This window comes from Candoia aspera, chromosome 7, assembly GCF_035149785.1.
Source record: "Candoia aspera isolate rCanAsp1 chromosome 7, rCanAsp1.hap2, whole genome shotgun sequence".
NCBI classification, from domain to species: Eukaryota; Metazoa; Chordata; class Lepidosauria; order Squamata; family Boidae; genus Candoia; species Candoia aspera.
In genome coordinates this window covers 22318752-22340803 of record NC_086159.1, presented here as the reverse complement: position 1 = coordinate 22340803, position 22052 = coordinate 22318752, and the positions used below count along the sequence as shown (strand labels likewise).

Here is a 22052-nt window from a genome sequence, read left to right as displayed (position 1 = left end):
TTAATGATTGAAAAAGAGGATTAAATAAGGGTTTGAAGGGATCTCTGGAATAGTTAAGAGGGAGGGGGGATGATGAGTTTGTTAATATCTGTTGAAAAGAAGTTTAGAAGTCATTTAGTTTCTTTAGTTATCTTTTTCTTCTTTGCACTTTATTCTCTTTTTTCTTTTTTTTAGATTTGTCTTTTACTTACGAAAAACCTTTGATAAAAGTTATAGATATATAAAAAAAGACTAACATGCTTTGGACTCTCTGTGCCTTCTTTTATTAGCTGCATTGATTTCCTCTTCTGCATCCTTGCATTCAGTGTTTTCCAAATTTGGTAAACAAACTGATTACTGCCATTTATTTTGATTCCAAGGTGAAATCAGAACTGATCAAGAGATATAATTTTTATAGGATGCCCATCTCCACCCCAACAGAAAAAGTCAAGTTCACTGTGTACTGAGAGCCAAAGTAAATACAATAAATGCCTGTTACAGCTGCTGGCTACGTTTTTGAAGATTAAGATTAGCTTCAGAGGAGAATGCAAAAACCACTGTTGAGGGCCATGAAGAATGTGGAAGAATACAGCCAGGGAAAGTGCATTTTTAAAATACTCATTTCAAGAATAAAAATGTGTAGAGTGTTTTTCTGCTTGTCTTTCTCCTATGCTTTTAAGTTGTTAAGCAAACAACTGCAATGGCCATCCAGCGCCTTGTCACATTTATGTGTATGCTCACTAGGTTTGGCTGGGATCAGAGCTGCATCTGCTGATCCTTTCGACCTTTCAGTACAAAATGACAGAAGTACTCTATTAGGGCTATCAGATCTGAGTGAAAAAATCTGGACAACCATTAGATGGCAGCAATAGTAATCTGGATTGCTGGGTTCAGGTAGCCCTAAGGTCTATCATCAAAACGCAGAAAAATTAGGAGGGCTGTACTGTAGGTGTCCAATAAGGAAATAGAGAAAATTTGTGAGAAAAGTCCTTGTCTCTGCTTGCTTTCTCTGAATAAAATCCTTGCAGTGGTAAAACTGCTGCTTCCTCCTCTGCCTTTTTATTTTCTCTTTAAATCAGGCCACTGTTTCTGAGTCTTGAACCATTCCCAGTCCTCAGAGCTTGGCTTTGAATGCTTTCACCCAGACACTGCAGCTGAATTATTGTCTGGAAATGGGAAGACAGGCACGGAAAGGCAAGCGATATTAAGCCTCCAGCAAGACTTTTAAAATGAAAGCCCGCAGGGGGGAAAAATTGCCAGAGCTGATTGTGGAGTGGAATTGAAAGAAGGCTTGTGTACTAGATCAGATGTTTAGGTGAAAAAACATCCAGGTTAGGTTCAAGCAACACCAGGCAGTCATCCAGAAGGTTCAAAAAGTTACCTTTTGGGTGGGTGGGTGTGTTTCATTTATTTATACATAGCTGCCCATCTCACAACCTTCTGGGCTAGGGGTTCTCCTAGTTCCAGGAGCGGTCACTAGGGGTTCCCTGGGAGATCACAATTTATTTGAAAAATTATTTCAAATTCGGGCAACTTCACCTTAAAAGAGGTAAGTTTCGTTCTTTATTTTTAGTTTAAGAACACTTAAAACATATATGCAGGCCTACATATGAAACAAATAGAATACTTTTGTAACTTCTGGCCTGTATTTGAGCCTGAATGTGGAGGGGTTCCCCAAGGCCTGAAAAATATTTCAAGGGTTCCTCCAGGACCAAAAGGTTGAGAAAGGCTGTTACTGCGTGTGTGTATTTATTTATTTCTATTTATACTGATTTATACATGGCCACCCATCTCACCATCTTTGGGATGTGTGTGTTATTTCTATTTATTTTGATTTATATATGGCCACTCACAACCTGTGGGTGTGCGCGCAATTTATTTTGACTTCTTTATTTCGTTTTATACATGGCTGCCCATCTCACAACCTTCGGGGGGGGGGGTGTATGTCCACCCTTCCAACTCTTCAATCGTAGGGAAGGAACGACAGACCTCTTCACTCCAACCCATTTGCGGCTACCGCTCCCCGCAAGCACGCGCTCGAGGGGCCGGCCTGGAACGTTGTCGCGCAGGCCTTTCTCCGTTCCCTCCCCGCTGCACGTGCTGGCGGAGCCTTCGAGGCAAGGGCGGGGAGGATCCGGCGTAGCAGAGCTGCGTGGTGCGGATACAGCGCCCTCTCGTCAGCTCAGCTGTCCCTCTGTGTGGGGACAAGCGCGAGCGGCTGGGACGGGAGGAAAATCGCGGGAGGGATGAGGAACCGGGGTGGTCGTGTGTGAGTGGGCGAGGGGTCGTAGCAACCGGCCGGGTATTTGGAAGGGGAAGCTTCTGCCGTGGTGGGGAGGGTGTCGCTCAGGGGCAAATAGCACAAAGCCAGTTCGACTCTGAGGTGATTTGGGCGGGAAATGCAGGCGGTGGCTGCGTTGAGGAGCGAGGAGAGGGGCCTTTTTGCGTGAGCCCTTTTCCTCTTCTAGACCTCGGGCACTTCGGGGGAGAGAATCTCCAAGGAAGGGCTAAGGCAGGAGAAGATGGGCCGAGCAATTAAGGAAATAGGATACTCAGAAAAGGCTTAAATCGAATTTATTAAATCTCTTACAGTGTTTTATTTGTGTCTGTGTGGACTTTGAGAGTGCCTGCCCCTACTAATCCGAAAGTGTTAAAAGTTGCAAAGAGAATTTCCCAGTCAAATACAGCTAAACTCCTAAACTGAAAGACAGCCTTGACACTAAAAGAGATTACAATAACCTGGTTTTAAGAAGTATTTTTCAGTCTGCATTTCATGTATATTTTTTTATAACACACTTTTCTCACCCAAGTTGGCAACAACCAGTCTAATAATAAGGAAAGTGCAAAACCAAAACGTAACCTTGGTAATGCAGTAGGAAAAACAAGATCTTAGGATCTCCAAGAGTGTCCTACCGGAATATGCATCTGAACTGCTGCTTTAGCTGATGCTTAAAAGCAGAAAGGGGAGCCAGCCTGGTTTCTGGAGGCACTTTTTTAAAGCCTTGTCACTACCATCAGGGAATTCTCTTTTCTAGCACACCTACCTGTTATTTAAAGGTTGAAACATGGAATTGAGTGACCTCCAAAGACTCAGAGCTGCAACTGATTCACAAACAACTTTAATATGAAAGCCAACACTCTAAAATGGATCTAGAAGCAAACAAATCTGTAAAGTTGTAATAATAATAATAATAATAATAATAATAATAATAATACAGTAGTGATAGTTTTTATTCTGTTTTGCAGTTTACTTAATTAAAACAACTTATGTTAATTTATGAGGTTGATTTATTCAGTTGAACTTGCATGGTGAAATGGAGTTGTTTTATATATAACCACTTTGAGTTAAAAAAAAACATAGGTAAGGGTTATCTTGTCATAACCTCAGACTAATTTCATATGTGAAAATGTATAAGAAATTCTGCACATAAGAGACATACTGAATTCCAATTAGTTTTATAAAAAGAGATACAAGATACAACAGTACTCTGAATTCAGATTTAATTAAACAAATGTGAGGTTTGAATGTTACTGATACGTATTTACATAAATTTTATAGCATGGCACCATCAGGAAGAAAATCCGCAGGGAAAACAACCAAACTAACACAGGAAGATTCAGCTGTACATGTCTATAACTTTGAAGATGACACCAAAAAACATCTGAGTGGTTCTGAAGAGGACATTAGAGAAGGTGTAGTAATCAGCTCAATATTTTAAAAACCCATTATTCCACCAAGTATCTGTTGTTTAGGAACTCAGTCATCTGGCATGTGAAATTAATCTACAAACAGGTTCTGAGAGGTGGAAAGTAAACAAAATAATTACCAACAATCATGTAGAAGAGAGCCAAAATAACCTAATAGGTTATTTAGAGAAATTTATTTATTTACTTAGAGAATACTGTGTTTATGTTATGCTTGTGGGCTTTCCATCTGGAGCGGAACAAGATAAACTTTTGGTTTAGATTGGCAGAATTCTGTTACACTTTTACTGATTTAGAGGCATTTGATCTGTTTTCATGTCCTAATTCAAAACTCTAAGAGCTCTGAAGTTTACATGCAGTACAGTTTTCCAAGTTGTAGCTGTCATAGTTTGTTGCACTAAAACCAACAAAAACTCACGTGGCAATTTAAACATAAAAAGATTTATTGTGGCTTAAACTTTAGTCTATGAAAGCTTATTATATAATAAATCTTTTAGACTCAGTCTTTACAAATTAGTGTGCTTTGTCATTTATTTCAGCTGAGATTTTTGCATAATTTTAAACCATGAGTATGTCGCTGCAGTATACTACATGCCCAGTCATGAAAAAATTTGTAGCTCATTCTCTGAAAGTTTTAAAACATGAAGTGTTAGAAATTAAGCAATATTAAGAAATTAAGCAATATTTTTTTATATATTTAATGAAATAATTATGTGTGTTAACTTGAAGTTTGTATATGACTTGGTAGTATAACTTTTTGTACACATACAATCTTAGATGCAGTCTCCTGAACATTTAATCAAATATAGAAGGAAATGATATCTGCTGGGATTTTGGAGAGCCACTGTTAAGCTGAATAAATATTGCAGGGATAGATGGAACAGTACATTCATTGTTGACTCCTGTACATTATGTTCTGAATCATGTTTCATTATTTTGTTGATACTATTTTAATGGTTGTCCCCACAGAAAGATGTACATAATAGAGAAGATAATATGTAACAATTTGATATATTAGGTTTAGCATAGAACTATAGGAGTTTTATTTAAATGGAAAAATAAAATTTGTGAGGATTTAAACCTGAGAAAAGTATGATTGAATGAGTAAATGTAATTACCATGTGACAGCTTCATTGGCCTTATGCATTTGAGTGGACACTTACAAGACCCACTCAGTGTTTGGGGAGGTTCACACAGTACTGAGGACTGGTCTGCTGTTTTCTTTCATTTTTTCCTGGTGAAGCAGGTAATTAAATTTATGTTTTGCTTTTCTATAAAGATGAAACTCCAGTGATTGATAAACATGGGAAGAAAAGATCTTCAGTAACTCCTCATGCAGGAGTTGAGGATGATGTTGGGTAAATTGGTCTCTCTTTCACTTTTTTGCACAACTGTTGTATTGTTTAATTTAATTATATATGATCAGCTAGAGTTACAGTAGCTTATCACAATCAGAAATATGTGTGTATAAATAGATTCACAACTTTGGCCACAATTTATGAGTGTAAATTTTCTGTATATCAACTGAGATATGATAGTACATAGAAAGATTTATTTTCAGGTCAGAGTAGGATTGCATTGCAAATGTGTGTATGTGTGCATATTTTAAGTAAAGTTGGTCTTTATTTTACATAGAAACATAATTAAGAATTTATAAAATTACTGGATTGGATCAAAAGATTCCCAATGTGAGAAATTTCAAGCACTCAAAGTCTTTTTTTGAACTAAGAAGAAATGAATGGGGAAAGTGACATATGAACTTATCACACGGAGAAGAATTCTTCAGTCCACATGCTAATAGAACAGGAGTACCATATTTGGGCTGCAGAACTGGATGGCCACTAAATAAAAATATAGAAAACACCAACTCTTTGCAACCAACAAGTGGTCCTCCTGGATTTTTCAGTCCAAATATGTTAAGCCCCGTATGTCATGGGAGTCAGGACACCTTATTAGATATTTTACATTAGAGATTTTAGCAATTTATACCAAAGTACAGGTAGTGCTCAGTTAACAATTACTTGTTCAGTGACTGAAGTTATGACGGTGCTGAATGAGTGGTGCTTATGACCGTTTCTTGAAGTTCTAGCCATCCCAGCAGCCCCTTGGACACATGATCGTGATCTGGGTGCTTGGCAACTGGCTCGCACTTAACGACGGTTGCAGCACCCTGCAGTCACATGATTGCAGTTTGTAACCTTCCCTGCCAGCTTCCCACAAGCAAAGTCAATGGGGAAGCCAGCAGGGAAGAACACAAGCTGCTCGGGTAAGTCTCCCTTACCTGCACACCTTCCTCTACCCCACTGCGCTTGCACCTCACACCCACACACCCTCATGCACCCCACTGCACTCGTGCCTCCCCAGTCACCCGCATACCCTTGTGCACCCTCCCTGAGCCTCACTGCGCTTGTACTGCACCTCCCCAGCCACTTGCACCCCCCCACCTGGCAGCAGCCACCCCAAGACCTGTTGCACTCGCACCGCACCTCCCCGGCCACCTGCACATCCCCTCTCTCCGTCTCCCACCTGGCAGCAGCCCCTTATCTGCCTGCTGGCCTGCTTGCAAGCCACCTAGGACTTGCAACTTCCTACCAGCTTCCCCTCTGACTTCAGTTGTTGGAAGCCAGCAGGAAGTTGCGAGGAGGTGCTTGCTTAACGACCCACAATCCTCGCTTAACAACGGCAATGGGGACTGCAGGGATTGCCTTCGTTAAGCAATGCAGTCACGTGACGTCACACTTTATGAAGGAAATTCTGGTCCCAATTGCCATCATAACTCAAGGACTACCTGTGTAGCTTGATTTAAAACATTAAAATTGTTGTGTAATACAGATACTTTGTAATTGAAAAACACAACTGTTTAACAGTAAAAATAGGGATTATGTCTATCTGAATTAAGTGGGAGTTACTTGTAAGAAAGAAACTATAGAATTGCAACCTGAAATCCAAATTTGGTTAGACAAGGATCCTTTTTTTTGGGGGGGGGGTTTAGTAAATGAACTATTAGTAAGCCAAATAATAACTACTGAACTTGTTAAATAAAGCTTTGCCTCTTCATCCCTGCGCAAAATTTGATTCAGGTTTTCTATTGCCTCTCCCCCCCGACAATTATTTTTATGAGAAGGAAAATAAGGGTTAGCATACCAGCGATAGCCATAAATAAAATACTGCTGTTGAACATCCTCTCTCTTTGATGGTATAATCCTCATCCAGTTCAGATATAAGGTGACTGCAATGAAGTAAACTCATATTGAGTACAGAAGAGCCAATCATATACTTAACATCACAGTAGTTTAGTTATTATATTTTTTTTCTTCTTTCGTATCCAGATCAAACCTTAAGCTGCCGATATGACGCCACCTTCTTGGCTTTGTCACTGGACAAAAACAAGTCATTTTCAGTGCATACTATTGGTTGTGCATACTACTATTAGTAGTATGGTGGTGGTAGTAGTAGAATTAGTAGTAGTATATTGGTAGTGCATACTACTATTATAATATTATATAAATACTGCAAATGTCAGACCACTTGGTCCAGAATTAGCTGAATGTTCGTTGAAGCCAGCAGTTCAGTAACCACAATTTAAAGATAATATTGTTACTTAATTATTTATTCACAGGTAATGTCTTGGATTATTTCATTTAATAATATATTTCTCTATTTTTCTCTGATTTACAGTATTTTTAATATTGATGGGTGCAATTCACAGTATTGATTTTGCCAGCATAATGTTTTAGTATTGTGTAATGTTTTATACATGCAGTATATTAACTGTATAATTGTTATACTATATTAAATAATATCTCTATTTTGTTGTTGCAAAACAATATGAAAATATTAAATATATACGTTTAATTTCTTACAATGTACAAAAATAGTTACTCTTAAACAATTTTATAGGGGAGAAGTACAGAATATGCTGGAACGATTTGGAGGTATGTTTTGAAAAATACTCATGTACCTAGTAATAAACCTATTACTATGCACTGCAGGAGGAGAAATAATAAAAACAATTGAAAAATATTTTTAAACAATGTGGTATGAAATGTCCTGTTTTGGCAGCAGTATAGTAAGTTTTACTGTGTAACATAAAACTGTATATTTGAAATTTCAACAGTGAATCCTACTAGTATGTAAAAAAAATCCAAAGATGGAGGAATTAATTTATGTCAGCAGAGCTGAATGGAAGAACACTATTTTATATGCTTTACTATCTTTTGGGTTTCCTGCTTTTATAATTCCTCCAAGTTAATGTGGAGGGTTGGGTAGGAATAATATAAACCAGATAAATCAGTTTATAAGATACTTCAGTGTATATTAATATTTGAAGTACAAGATCAGTAGTAGGAAATATATTGTATTGAAAATTCTCAGCTAACACTGAATTAATATACCAATTTTATGTTCAATGTAAAGTCTGTATTTATTTTGTTTTTATTTTGCTGTGCCTCATAGTATGATGGTCTGTAGCAGAACTGTGGAAAGATGATGATGAACACTGTATTTAAAATAAATGCATTTATGTCTTATTTTTAGGCATAAATTACCAATTTGTACTCTCAACATTTGGCAGACCATGGTGGATAGGAGTAGGGCATAGCACTAAAAATGTTTATATGTTATACTAGAACTTAATAGTAGATATATTAATAGAACAATACATCAGTGTATTCTTCTAGACTAGTCATTGAATAGTATTCCAGAGTACTAGAGAAAAAGAATATAGACAAGCATTCCTCATTCAAAATAAAGTCCCACTCAAGACGACCTCAGCTCCTGTGATTTCATGGACATGACATGTAGTTAACTTGACAGACAATATCCATACCCATGAACAGCCACCTCTGCCCTCACCATATACATAGTGTATATAGTTTATGTATAGTACACACCATGTATAGTTTAGAGCGTGCATGACAGATTGCTAATTTCTCCTTAGAGGCTTTTCTTGATGTAATAGATAGTTTCAGTCAGTTTGGTGCCCCTGAGACATGGGTACAAGCTTTATGAGATGAGTTTAAAAACCAGTATGTCAAAACCAGCAGAATTCAGATCAGATTCTGTTTTGCTTCATTTTATCCTTGGGGAATAAAGTCTCTTAATATTAGAACTTACATATTCCAAAATTGCCTAGACCTGTGGGAGGAATTGCTTACTCTGTTTGTCTATTATCTGCTTCAGCAAGGCCGCAACTAGGGGGGGCAAGCGGGGCATGTGCCCTGGGCACCGCACTGGGGGGGGGTGCCAAAATGAATGCTGGGGAGGCGCCAAAATGGGCGCAGAATCCATGTTTGCCCTGGGTGACACAGACCCTAGTTACGGCCCTGTGCTTCAGCCATTTTTTTCCATCAGTGTTTGGCTGAAATTCTCTGGAAGCAGCTTTTGGAGGGAGAATGTCTTCCTAAACTTATCTTTTTTTTTTTTTTTTCAAAATGGCCCACCCATATTTGTTATTTGGTTTGTGTACATCGTATTCTGGGATAATGGTGCACACAAACTGGGAAAGGACCATTGGATATTCATCATAAGATTCTTTCATGTTGATATGATTAAGGCATCTATTCCCACCTTTATTTTTCAAATTAAGCTTGTCTTTTGTTTGCTCAGTGGTGGGATGAAAATTGTTGTTTTCTTCTGTATTGATAGCCTTGGATATTTTCAGTGTAGATATGCTTCCAATGGCTTTGTCATGGAAGGAACTGCCTACCTGATAAGAAGAATCTGTGAGTCTAAATAAAGTCAGTTTGCTTAACAGAGGCGCACATGAATACAAGAATGCCTGGCAACGTGGTAGGCTGACCCTTCTGCCTCCATTGAGTGGGGATTTTAAGCCCTTCTCCCACAGTCCTTACTGCATACTCCTAGGGAAAGCCTATGCCTCTTCTCAGCCATTTTTTCCCCAGAGAAATTCTTTTTGTGCTGAATTACTCAGGAATAGGCAAAGGGGCAACCTCTTTCCTTTTTGTAGTTTAACCAAGTACATGCATGTGCTGAGATTCTTCCAGAATGAGAGTCAGATTCAATACAAATTCAACTCTTTATTATGTATATTATGTATATCAAGTTGAAGAACTAAAAGGGTTCTAATCTGTATCTAACTCCTCCATTCCCTAGATTACTACATTTTTCCTGGATTTCCATCCAACCTCTGAGTTGGGACCTTGGTTACTTGGCTTTGAGCCAGCCCACTCCTGCAGAGAATAAAGAAAAAGGCAAAATGGAACTGCCTTTCCTTTTTTAAAAAATTTACCTGAGGGAGGAATCTCCTTGATCCTGATTGGCTCTTCATCATTTGCTTTTTGCAGGCTTTGGAGGTCTCTGTCCATTTACCTGGATTGACAGACTAGGTTTTTAACCCTTTCAGTGTATGTATCTCTTAGAATGGTATTTCTGTTCACTATAGTTTGCTAATCTATTCCTGGCTTATTCCATCTTCTCATGGAGTTAATCCATTCAGTGGATGCTTCCATCACACCTAACAAGAAGAAACTTCACAATGAACATCCAATATACCTTTCCCAGTTGGTGCAAGAAAGGCATATTTATATATCTGGGCTTCCTAAACAGAAGTAGAATTGTCTGAATGCAGCCATTGATTAAAAGAAAGGGAAGCGTTGTTATTCAGTGTAGAAATCTGAAAGACAAAACAGTTGAAAATTTTCTTACTGTCTCCCTTTGTCCTTGTGCTTTCTGCTTATTTTAGAGCTATGACTAAATGATTTAATTCATATACACGTTTCTTTTATATTTCTATAAATTACAGATGACAAGCACTAGCGTAAAATAAGCATTGTTTATTCTCTTTTCCATAGGAAGAATGACTTTTTTAAGATCATACCTGCTAGAATACATGGTCTGTGAAAAGAATATTGGTAGTCCTCACTTGTTGACCACTTGTTCAGCAATGGTTCAAAGTTGCCACGGTGCTGAACAAGGGATACTTAACAACCGGTCCTTGAAGTTCTGGCCACTGCAGTGCCCCCACTGTCACATGCTCATGATACAGGCCCTTGGCAACCAGCTCAGACTTATAATGGTTGTAGTGTCCTGTGGTTACAAGCAAAGTCACTCTGGTAAGTCCCACCCACCCACCTTCCTGCACATTGTGCTGCCTGTCCCTGGGCCTCCCTGCGTTCACACAAACCTGCGCCCTCCTTCCCTTGGCCTCCCTGTGCTCACACGAATGCATCTGCACGCTTCCCTTGGGCCTCCCTGTGCTTGCATGCACTTACCAAAGTCCTCCTTCCCCGGACCTCCCTGCACTTGTACGCATGCACCTACAGTACCCCCATCCCACAACTCATGCACAGCCTGCGCTGGGCCTCCCAGGGCTTCCCCCACCCTGTACTCCTTACCTGGGACTCCTGCATAATGTCCTGTACATCTTGGGGTTACAACAGCAACTGGGACTGCCCAGATTGCAGTCACTAAGCAATGTGGTTGCATGACATTGTGCTATACAACTGCATTTCTTAGCAATCCCAATCCCAATTGCTGTCATAACTTGAGGACTACCTGTATGCTTATTGCTTCTGAAATTGTTTCTGGTTTATATGTAGGTTTATTATATAACTTACTCAAACTCAGTTAAACTTCATTTAATCAGGTACAGTCTTAATAAAAGCACGTTCTTAAATCGCAGTTAATGCAATTTCAGTTTGGTTCTCAAGTCAAGTTAGATTTGTGAAATGGCCTTACTGGAAAAATTAATTAAAAAATCCTGAGAGATGTTTAGTACTTACAACCCAATGATAAAGTGGACCTGTAAGGAAATCCTGTTTTACTGCTTTTGCTCTTGATCATGATATGTTAAGAAATATTCTGTCTGCAGGTGCAGTTTGGTATTACAGTGGAATTTATCCACTTGACAATGATAATGATTCAGCATTTAACAGCATATTGGCTTCTTGCAAATACTACGATTTGGTGCACAATTTATATAATACTCAAAGTCAATCAGAAAAGGTGCTGTAGTAATGTTTAGATTTATTACAAAGTGTTAAACTGCTTCTTAAAAAACATTGTACAACAATTGTCTTACTGTAGCAGACATTAACAAAGCTCTTCTGGCTAAAAGGAAAAGATTAGAAATGTATACAAAGGCTTCTCTTAAAACAAGCAACCAGAAAATAGAATTTGTTTGGAAAACACAACAGGAACAAAGGTAAGTCACTTCAAGAGTAATACATATTTCACAGGAAATCATTACTTAATTCTATAACTAAATAGAATTTTGTTCAGCATTTTGCCTACTGAAAAACAAATTCCTTGAGTTCTTGGAGAAATATCCTAGCTGCTTTTTTAGGTATCTGGATTACACAGAATGTGAATGAACCCCGATTATATTAACCTAGGAATTTAAAAATAAACTGATTTAATTTTAAAAAATCATTTTCATTTCTGTTTGCATTTTACAATATAAAGAAGTGCCACAATTTTCATATGTATAGCATCAAAGTCTGCAATTCTTCAGGAGTTCCCACAAATAATTATATTTGTTAAATTCACCATTTATTGCACACCACTATGGATTTATTTTGCAAGATACTACATATTGCAGTCTTTGTAATGATAAATATATATTATAGGCAAAAGGTTAACCATGAGTATTCTCAGCAGTTCCTGCATGTATTTCAACAATGGGATGCCGATATACAGAAAGCAGAGGAACAGGAAGAAAAGCTAGTGGTTTGTTTTCTTGAATTTATTTTTGAATATATGAAGTGTCAGAGATAGCTATTTCATGCTGACTTGTCCTTTTTCTTCCTGCAATATAGGAGAAATAATAATTAAAGATAAGAGATGCAGTATTCAGTGATGTAGAAGTCTGTGCATAACTAACTGTGATAATGTATATTCACCCAGAGTGCAGGAAATTCAAGTAAAATTAGCAAAGTCAAGCACATACCAGTTTATAAGGTTTATGTTTTACCATGAAAAACAAGTGAGATTTAAGGCCAGTTAATAGGTCGGTCAGAAACTTACAACTTTACTTTCTGCCAGAACTGAGACTCACACCAGCTGTCCCAAGTGGCTTTGTAAACAATCTCCTGCCAAAAATAAACTTGAACATCTAGGGTTCAAGTTGAATTCAGGTGTACACATGCAGTTTTGAAACTTAAAATCTGCAGCACCAAACAACTTGGATTAAGTCTATTCCTGATCTGTCTTGTTGACAAGAAACATTTCTGTAATAGAATTGTATCAACTTGTTAACCATTATGCATTTTTTCTTCAGAATGTATTTCGACAACAACAGAAAGCTTTCCAGCAAGCAAGAATAGTTCAGAGTCAGAGGCTGAAAACAATTAAGCAGCTGTACGAGCAGTTTATAAAGGTCAAGTTACACACTTTTATATCAAATAGTAGTTCTGGAACATATTTTTATCAAGTTCACAATTAAAAGTGTAGTTTTCAGTTAAAACACCAAAATTGTGTTAAAGATATACATACCACAGAATAACACTTGCAGTAATATTGTTAAAGCCACAGCAATAGTTTTATGCTTTAGAAATGAAAGTGATTACTACTATTAAGTATTAGCTGTTTAAATTTGTTACCAAATGTCTTTCTGTACCCATTCTGCCCAGTTTCTACTAATTTCTGTTCCATCCAGTAGTTTTAAGATCAATTCAACATGCTGAGTACAACATAATGGAGTTGATACAGTAATCCAACATTAATTTTCATAACTGGACAAATTTCTTATGTAATACTATCTAAACTATGTTTCACTTTCAAGCTTTCTTTATACCTTAATGTTGCATATAGTGGTTATCTTTCTAGCTCTCTTCCTGAATCACTTCAGAACTTGTATTGTAGCACCAAGATCAGTAAATTTCCTGATGAAATTATTTTATCTTGCTAAGATTAACATTTCCCGTATCTATGAGATTATGCCTCTTAGAATACTGAGGTATGTTCAGGGTTTAGCTATATATTGACTTTAAAAATGGAAGAGATTTCTTGATGTGAATTACTGTCAAGTTTTCATGAAGGTGAACTCTAATTTTAGAGTATGGAAGACATGGAAAAGACACATGAAAGTCTTTTAGCAGGGGCACAAAGTGAACTTCGCAAAGAAATGTCTATGTTGCAGAAGAAAATCATGATGGACACAGTAAGTATTAATACTGATTTATGAAAACTTCAATGACATTTTAAAATAGAACACTTAAATAGAAAAAAATAGACATGGTTTATAATTCACAAGTTAGAGTTCTGCGATACAAAATGTTGCATTTGATCAATATTTTTTTCTTTTTTCTTATAACAGCAACAGCAAGAGATGGCAACTGTTCGCAAATCTCTTCAGTCCATGTTATTCTGATGGATCAATGGAGAAACAACTTGTACCTAAGTAACATCATACAATTATACACATTAGCCATCGTGGGGTGGGATGGGGGGAGTTACTATTTCACATGCCATTTTAAAAATTACATGGGTCTGAATACTTCTTCATTGTTAACAACAGAGAAATTGACAAGTAATAGAAGCAATTACTGTTTTTTTCATTTTCACAATATTATGGTTCTTTAATCTTAACATATCTGCACAATATTCCTTCATTTTCAAATTACAAATATAAATGCCTGGGTTGTGATAGTATTTGTAAACTTCAATATACCTATAGACTGATGCCTAATTAAGCACAGTAGTTAATAGAATTTTCAAGTCAAAATGAAAAATTCCTAAAAGCTAGGGGAAAAAAGCGTTATCACACACATTAAAGTGCTTTAATGTGAGAATTGAACAATACTGTTTACAAATTCCTTGCTATTGTAAATCACAGTATATGTTTTCCAGATTTAGTACTGTAATAATTTGAAAGTAGTAATAAGTGATACGACGTACTTTTAGCAAGCAAAGTTGTGGGCTAATAAATCAATACATCAGACCTAATGTTTTGGAAATACTGGTTTATGTAATTAAATTAAAACTGTTAAAGTACTAATGCAGTGATTATTGAATAAAGCTTTATAGAGTAAGAAAGCACTACTTCCAGCTGAAGTTTCTTATCATCTGAAATATCAAAGGCTTGATTCAGTGAGCTTATAAAACAAAAATTTTAAAAGTAATTTGCATTTTCATAGTTTAACACACATTCCCTAATGGAAGTGTACCATAGAAACCAGCAGTAAAATCAGAGAACAATATTTTAAAAATAATCAAGCTCCTGACAGTATCTACAACTGCTTTTTTTGTACAGCGTCAAAGCTAAGATGTAACACATTTTTTGAAATCAAGCATGATTTCCATTAAATTGAATATATGCAGTTATAGTTCCTACTAATTCATTATATGTGCTTCCCATAACCTAAGAATATTTTTGAAAGACCATAAATTAACAGATTTAATGCCTCAGTGTTACATGCAAAGACAAATTGTCATGTAACAATACAAAGGAAAGAACTGTGGCTGTAAATTTTTCTAGTGACGTAGGCATTCAAAAGAACAGGAAGAGCACATACTGCTTGCTTTGCAAATATATATTCTAAATACAAATGTTGATGTCTATGTCACACCAAAAAGTACAGGTATATAATCCCAAAGAATATATATAACACATTTTTGTAAAGGAAAATAGAATTTGTGTTGCTTTAAATGTAATGGACCAGATTATATTATGTTCAGAAATGGAATGGCTTCACATTTTAAAAAAGAGGTTAATGATTCCCTTCTCCATCTTATGTCCAAGACTCATTTGCAGTAGTTTCTCTCCCCCTCCACCCACCCCCAAGTTTTCTTTATAAACCGCTGCCCAGGGAGTTAAAATTTGCAATGGCAGAATAGGGGATCCAACCCTGCACACTGATGTGATGAAAAGCAAACACAGTATTAACAAAGGGAAAAAAGGTGTGGCAGTTGCCAGAGGAGGAACATGTTTAAATGTTTCTGTCTACCATGGACTTCAGCTGAAAGGGGAAACTGCAAACTGTATGTTTCATGGCCCTAATAGAACACCATATCCTTTTAATCACTGATTTCTTTAGGCATATTGGTTAATTTTTTAGCCATTAAGAAGTAACATTTCTTGAAAGCCCAAGAAGTTATAGAATGTACAAAATGGGCTACTCTATTTATGTTGTTATATATTATTACTGGTAAAGTTACTCTCCTAAAAAGTCAAATCTGTTTATGGAATAGCCCATGCTGGTGGTCCCCTACATTAGACTTTCAAGCATGTGTGTCTACACAGAATTTCTATGCAGGGATCTGTTACCTTTTTTCAAAAGCTTCCTTAAACTCTATGGTCCTGATCAAACTAACTACAAGTCTTAGTATAACTTGAAACTTTATGAACTCCTCCATATATTTGGTTTTCTTTAAAAGCCTTCAGGTCCATATTTCTTTTAAAAAAAGTATTTTCCATAATTCAGCTTTTCCCCCTCCTCATCCTCCTCTTCGCATTTAGCTATAAGTCACTCATTATGGTTCTGAACCTGTTCAGGAGCTTGTTGAGATGAGAGCTTGAAGACCTGTATGTGAAGGTGAGCAGCAATCTGTATGCATATTCCAGTGAAGTATCTCAGCAAATCAATCAACGAGATGAACTAAAGATGAAGAGGAGAAAAAAAAGCTTACAAGTTAATATTACAGCAGCTGTTGTATACAACAGAATTATTCCGTCCTTTTATCTTCCTCCTATTGGGTCTGGGAGAGCCAGTTTGGTGTAGTGGTTAAGGCATAGGCTAGAAACCAGGAGACCGTGAGTTCTAATCCCACCTTAGGCATGAAGCCAGCTGGATGACCCCAGGAAAAGGGGTCCTGGGTGGCCCCAGGAAAAAGGCAATGGCAAACCACTTCTGAAATCTTGCCAAGAAAACTGCAGGGACTAGTCCAGGCAGTCACCGAGAACTGGACACGATTGAACAGCAAAAAAAAAAAAGGGTCTGGCAGATAATTTAGAATCATATAAAGCCACTTGAAAAAAAGAAAGCAGTTACCAATCAAATGAGAGTTGTAGTACTTTTAAGGTTTTACTGTTCTATAAAATTACAGGAAACATGGCTTTCCCCAGAGCTTTAATTACTCACCCCCCCAGGAAGAGAGAATTCCAACTGCATCCAGTAAACTGCAGAAGGATGAACGAAAGAAATAGGAAAAGCCATGGTTGCCTCCCCTTCTAAGTTGGTGTTGAATTAAGAAATTAAGTGTCTTGCCAACTTGTAATAACTGTAATTGTTACTTCTCTTCTGTTTGATATGACCTAAATGTAATGGTACATTTCAATCCAACAAAACCTATACATTTGAAAGCAATACATTTTAAGAATGGAAATAATCATAAAAAATATTCATAAAAAAACCATTAGTGACACAGCTATTAATGGAAAATCCTAAATCATCATTTATACAGTGCAAGTCTTTTTTTCTGTAACAGGACGGTATCTTGAAAAATGGGTTGCTCCTCCCCCTTCATTCAGTAGGTAGGATTAAAAGATGTGTAACAATCCCTAAACAGGGAGAGAGCACCCCTCTTCAGTTATGTTCCTGCCTAAACATGCAGAACTTTGTGGAATTCCATCCTATCTCTTTTCCCTCACTTTTTTTTTTAACATGGAAAGTCAGGAAGTCTGAGCTAAAAGGTGTTCCCAGAGATAACAGCAGGAAACCCTGCTAGGACCTCTCTTGCTGCAAAAAACAAACAAGCTCAGAAGCTAAGCAGGTTCAAGCTTGATTTAGATGGGGGACAATGTGGGCTAAGGCTGAAAAGCATGTTGATCAGTATAAAAGTAAAATGGTAATATACAGAATATATGCTAAAAATTTGAGACTAACTTGTCTTTATCCTCATTGAGAAGTTAGGGAAAATACTCATTTTCCTGAGGGTTTAAAAAAAAAAAATCTAATGGTAGGATGGAGTTTCTGCAGAAATTCCCTCTAACAGCTTGATAATTTCATTATGTTCAAGAAAGTTAAAGAGTCTTAATTCACTTCTGTCTGATACATGTAACTTCTCTCCACAGTATATGTTCAAGGGAAAACAAAGTTATTTAAGAATTATTTATAAAAATAATAAAGGCAGGATAAAAAAAATCTAAAAAAAAGTTCCTGGCCAAATTAAACTTTTAGCTTCTTTTTCAATGCATATTCTTGCTGGTGCCAGATTTCTCCTCAGAGAGAAACTCTATCCCCATTAGTTGGAGACATACAGAAAGATTTCACTCTATTCTTTTGTCATTTACAGTAGTTGAGGCCCACTCAAAGGGAAAATATTTACTGTACTTCAATAAGGCATTCTTACAGCAATTGTTATGTATGCCAATTATTCAGGGGAGCAACTGGAAGGGATGCATGTTAACTGTATTCTTTTTTAACATTTATCCTGGTCAGTATTTCCTACAGACATTTGGATAATTAAGCTGCACAACATACAGTTTCTAGTGATAGAGTAAAGATGCTGAGCGGTTTTCTATCCCAGTGTTCCCAAACAATCAACATCTACCACTCTTTCTTACATGAGTAAGCTAACAACTCACAATCACTTTCAGTAGTAATGTAGATTCTTTTAGTTTACTGTTATAGTGCCATTTTGATGTTCTTTCATTTTTTAAATCTTCTATTTACTCTAATGTTTCCAATATGATTTCATAACATTAGGTCTTCTTCAGGACCTCATTTTATCTTAGATCTAGACTACTATGGACAAAATTAGCATAGGTTGGACACATATTTTGGAGAATGATAACATATTTTCATTCTAGGACTATATACTTTGAGCAGGCTATCTTAAGACATAAGGGATTCACGTTTTCAAGGTAGGTTAATTCCACATTTTCTTTCATCGGTTGCCTCTCTGGAAGAATTGTCCATTCACTGAGGAACACAGCCATCTTTGCCTTTTTCCCATCAAGCTGCCTCAATACAAATAAAGCTACTACATGGTTTTTGTGCCTTCTTTGTTGACACTCCTAAAGTTCTTGCAAAATTGTATCTCTCAGCTCCAGAGGACTGCTTTGGTATGTTTACCTTTTCAAAATACCCTCTTTCCACTGTAGGAAAACAGAGCATTAAGCAGAACTAATGATATCTTTCTATCCTTGGGAACTAACATTTTTATCACGAACCAGAAATTAATATGTTCTTGATTTCTTGTTGTTTATTCATTTAGTCGCTTCCGACTCTTCGTGACTTCATGGACCAGCCCACGCCAGAGCTTCCTGTCGGTTATCAACACCCCCAGCTCCCCCAGGGAAGAGTCCGTCACCTCTAGAATATCATCCATCCACCTTGCCCTTGGTCAGCCCCTCTTCCTTTTGCCCTCCACTCTCCCTAGCATCAGCATCTTCTCCAGGGTGTCCTGTCTTCTCATTATGTGGCCAAAGTACTTCAGTTTTGCCTTTAATATCATTCCCTCAAGTGAGCAGTCTGGCTTTATTTCCTGGAGGATGGACTGGTTTGATCTTCTGGCAGTCCAAGGCACTCTCAGAATTTTCCTCCAACACCACAGTTCAAAAGCATCGATCTTCCTTCTCTCAGCCTTCCTTATGGTCCAGGTCTCGCAGCCATATGTTACTACAGGGAACACCATTGCTTTAACTATGCGGGCCTTTGTTGTCAGTGTGATGTCTCTGCTCTTAACTATTTTATCGAGATTTGTCATTGCTCTTCTCCCAAGGATTAAGCGTCTTCTGATTTCCTGACTGCAGTCAGCATCCGCAGTAATCTTCGCACCTAGAAATACAAAGTCTGTCACTGCTTCTACATTTTCTCCCTCTATTTGCCAGTTATCAATCAAGCTGGTTGCCATAATCTTGGTTTTTTTGAGGTTTAGCTGCAAGCCAGCTTTTGCGCTTTCTTCTTTCACCTTCATCATAAGGCTCCTCAGTTCCTCTTCACTTTCAGCCATCAAAGTGGTATCATCTGCATATCTGAGATTGTTAATGTTTCTTCCAGCGATTTTAACTCCAGCCTTGGATTCCTCAAGCCCAGCATGTCGCATGATGTGTTCTGCGTACAAGTTGAATAGGTAGGGTGAGAGTATACAGCCCTGCCGTACTCCTTTCCCAATCTTAAACCAATCCGTTGTTCCGTGGTCTGTTCTTACTGTTGCTGCTTGGTCGTTATACAGATTCTTCAGGAGGCAGACAAGATGACTTGGTATCCCCATACCGCTAAGAACTTGCCACAATTTGTTCTGATCCACACAGTCAAAGGCTTTAGAATAGTCAATAAAACAGAAATAGATATTTTTCTGAAACTCCCTGGCTTTTTCCATTATCCAGCGGATATTGGCAATTTGGTCCCGAGTTCCTCTGCCTTTTCTAAACCCAGCTTGTACATCTGGCAATTCTCGCTCCATGAATTGCTGAAGTCTACCTTGCAGGATCTTGAGCATTACCTTACTGGCATGTGAAATGAGTGCCACTGTTCGATAGTTTGAACATTCTTTACTGCTCCCCTTTTTTGGTATGGGGATATAAGTTGATTTTTTCCAGTCTGATGGCCATTCTTGTGTTTTCCAAATTTGCTGGCATATAGCATGCATTACCTTGACAGCATCCTGCAAGATTTTGAACACTTCAGCTGGGATGCCATCGTCTCCTGCAGCCTTGTTATTAGCAATGCTTCTTAAGGCCCATTCAACCTCACTCTTCAGGATGTCTGGCTCTAGCTCACTGACCACACCGTCAAAGCTATCCCTGATATTGTTATCCTTCCTATACAGGTCTTCTGTATATTCTTGCCACCTTTTCTTGATCTCTTCTTTTAGGTCCTTGCCATTGTCATGTTCACTGTTTCAATGTGCATTGTACATCATAATGTTTCACATGCCATGGTGCTAATGAGTGTTTCTGTTGGGAGGGAGCTGCTGTGAAACCTTGTGCCAAGCTCTGTATCTATGTTCATTTCAATGGAATGTGTTTGGGTTATGTGCTCTGCTCAAGGACTTTTCCTGCAGACCATCAGAAGCCGTTAGGAGCACCTGGGATTGTGAGCCTGGGAAGATTCTATGGGGGGAGGGATCTCGTTTGTACCGAGGGTTTTTTAGTTTGCATTTGGCGCGCTTTTCTCATTCTCAGCTTTCTTTGTGAACCTGTATACTATTCTTTAATAAATCAGATATCTTTGTGAATCTGCTTATGAGTCTGATGGTGTTTTAGAGTAGGCATTCATTACAGCCATCTTTGTTTTTGATCATACCCATTTTTGCCTGGAATTTACCTCCGATGTTTCTAATTTTCTGGAAGAGGTCTCTTGTCCTTCCTATTCTATTGTCTTCTTCCACTTCCACGCATTGCTTGTTTAAAAATAATTCCTTATCTCTTCTGGCTAACCTCTGGAATTTTGCATTTAATTGGGCATATCTCCCCCTATCACTGTTGCCTTTTGCTTTCTTTCTTTCTTGGGCTAATTCTAGTGTCTCAGCAGACAGCCATTTTGCCTTCTTGGTTTTTTCTTTCTTTGGGATGTATTTTGTTGCTGCCTTCATCCTGAACAATGTTGCGAACTTCTGTCCATAGTTCTTCTGGGACCCTATCTACTAAGTCCAGTCCCTTAAATCTATTCTTCACCTCCACTGCATATTCCTTAGGGATATCAGTGAGCTCATATCTAGCTGATCTGTGGGTCTTCCCTAATCTCTTTAGTCTGATCCTAAATTGTGCAAGAAGTTGTTCATGATCGGAACTACAGTCAGCTCCAGGTCTTGTTTTTACTGACTGTATAAATGTCCGCCACCTTTGGCTGCAAAGGATGTAGTCAATCTGGTTTCGGTGTTGTCCATCTGGTGAAGTCCATGCATAAAGCCGTCTCTTCGGTTGTTGGAAGAGAGTGTTTTTTATGCAGAGTGAGTTGTCTTGGCAAAATTCTATCAGCCTATGTCCTGCTTCGTTTTGTTCTCCCAGGCCATGCTTACCTGTAATTCCAGGTGTCATTTGACTGCCCACCTTAGCATTCCAGTCTCCTGTGATGAAAATAACATCTCTTTTAGGCGTGTTGTCCAGTAGGTGCTGCAGATCCTCATAGAACTGCTCCACTTCAGCGTCTTCAGCATCTGTGGTTGGGGCGTATATTTGGATCACTGTGATGTTAGATGGCTTGCCCTGAATTCGAATTGAGATCATTCTATCATTTTTTGGATTGTATCCAAGCACTGCTTTAGCCACTTTACTATTAATTATGAAGGCTACTCCATTTCTTCTGTGGTCCTCTTGTCCACAGTAGTAGATCTGGTGGTCATTTGATGTGAAGTGGCCCCTTCCAGTCCATTTCAGTTCACTGATGCCCAAAATGTCTATCTTTAATCTTGACATCTCACCAATAACCACATCCAAGTTGCCCTGGCTCATAGATCTTACATTCCAGGTTCCAATGGTGTGTTGATCCTTAGAACATCGGATTCGCCGTTCACCACCAGCA

General features: G+C 37.9%; 2 protein-coding genes across 5 annotated transcripts in view; one reads left to right on the top strand and one right to left on the bottom strand.

Moving 5' to 3' along the window:
• Positions 1-3539: 3539 nt before the first annotated feature.
• Positions 3540-14086, top strand: SYCP3 (synaptonemal complex protein 3). Its single transcript, XM_063309155.1, has 8 exons — positions 3540-3672; positions 4964-5042; positions 7585-7619; positions 11731-11848; positions 12273-12372; positions 12923-13021; positions 13700-13804; positions 13961-14086. The coding sequence occupies exons 1-8, from the start codon at positions 3540-3542 to the stop codon at positions 14012-14014; spliced, it is 723 nt and encodes a 240-aa protein (XP_063165225.1). The 3' UTR covers positions 14015-14086.
• The window catches only part of CHPT1 (choline phosphotransferase 1), a 23069-nt gene continuing 12670 nt past the window's right edge, over positions 11654-22052 (bottom strand). For 2 of the 4 annotated variants that reach the window (XM_063309152.1, XM_063309150.1), the window contains 2 exons: positions 16131-16241; positions 13810-14040 (listed from right to left, as the gene is read on the bottom strand). In XM_063309152.1, coding sequence (XP_063165222.1) covers positions 13996-14040; positions 16131-16241 — 156 coding nt within the window. In that variant the 3' untranslated portion in view covers positions 13810-13995. Of the gene's footprint in view, positions 12451-13809; positions 16242-22052 lie in introns of those variants that run through there. The other 2 variants (XM_063309151.1, XM_063309153.1) reach the window with 2 other exon arrangements.

Bases quoted from the DNA above. Each gene is read 5' to 3' on its own strand.
- SYCP3 (XM_063309155.1), top strand. From the start codon at position 3,540: ATGGCACCATCAGGAAGAAAATCCGCAGGGAAAACAACCAAACTAACA. The intron at 7,620-11,730 runs GTATGTTTTGAA...GTCTTACTGTAG, and splicing joins TATGCTGGAACGATTTGGAG to CAGACATTAACAAAGCTCTT. The intron at 13,805-13,960 runs GTAAGTATTAAT...TTCTTATAACAG, and splicing joins AGAAAATCATGATGGACACA to CAACAGCAAGAGATGGCAAC.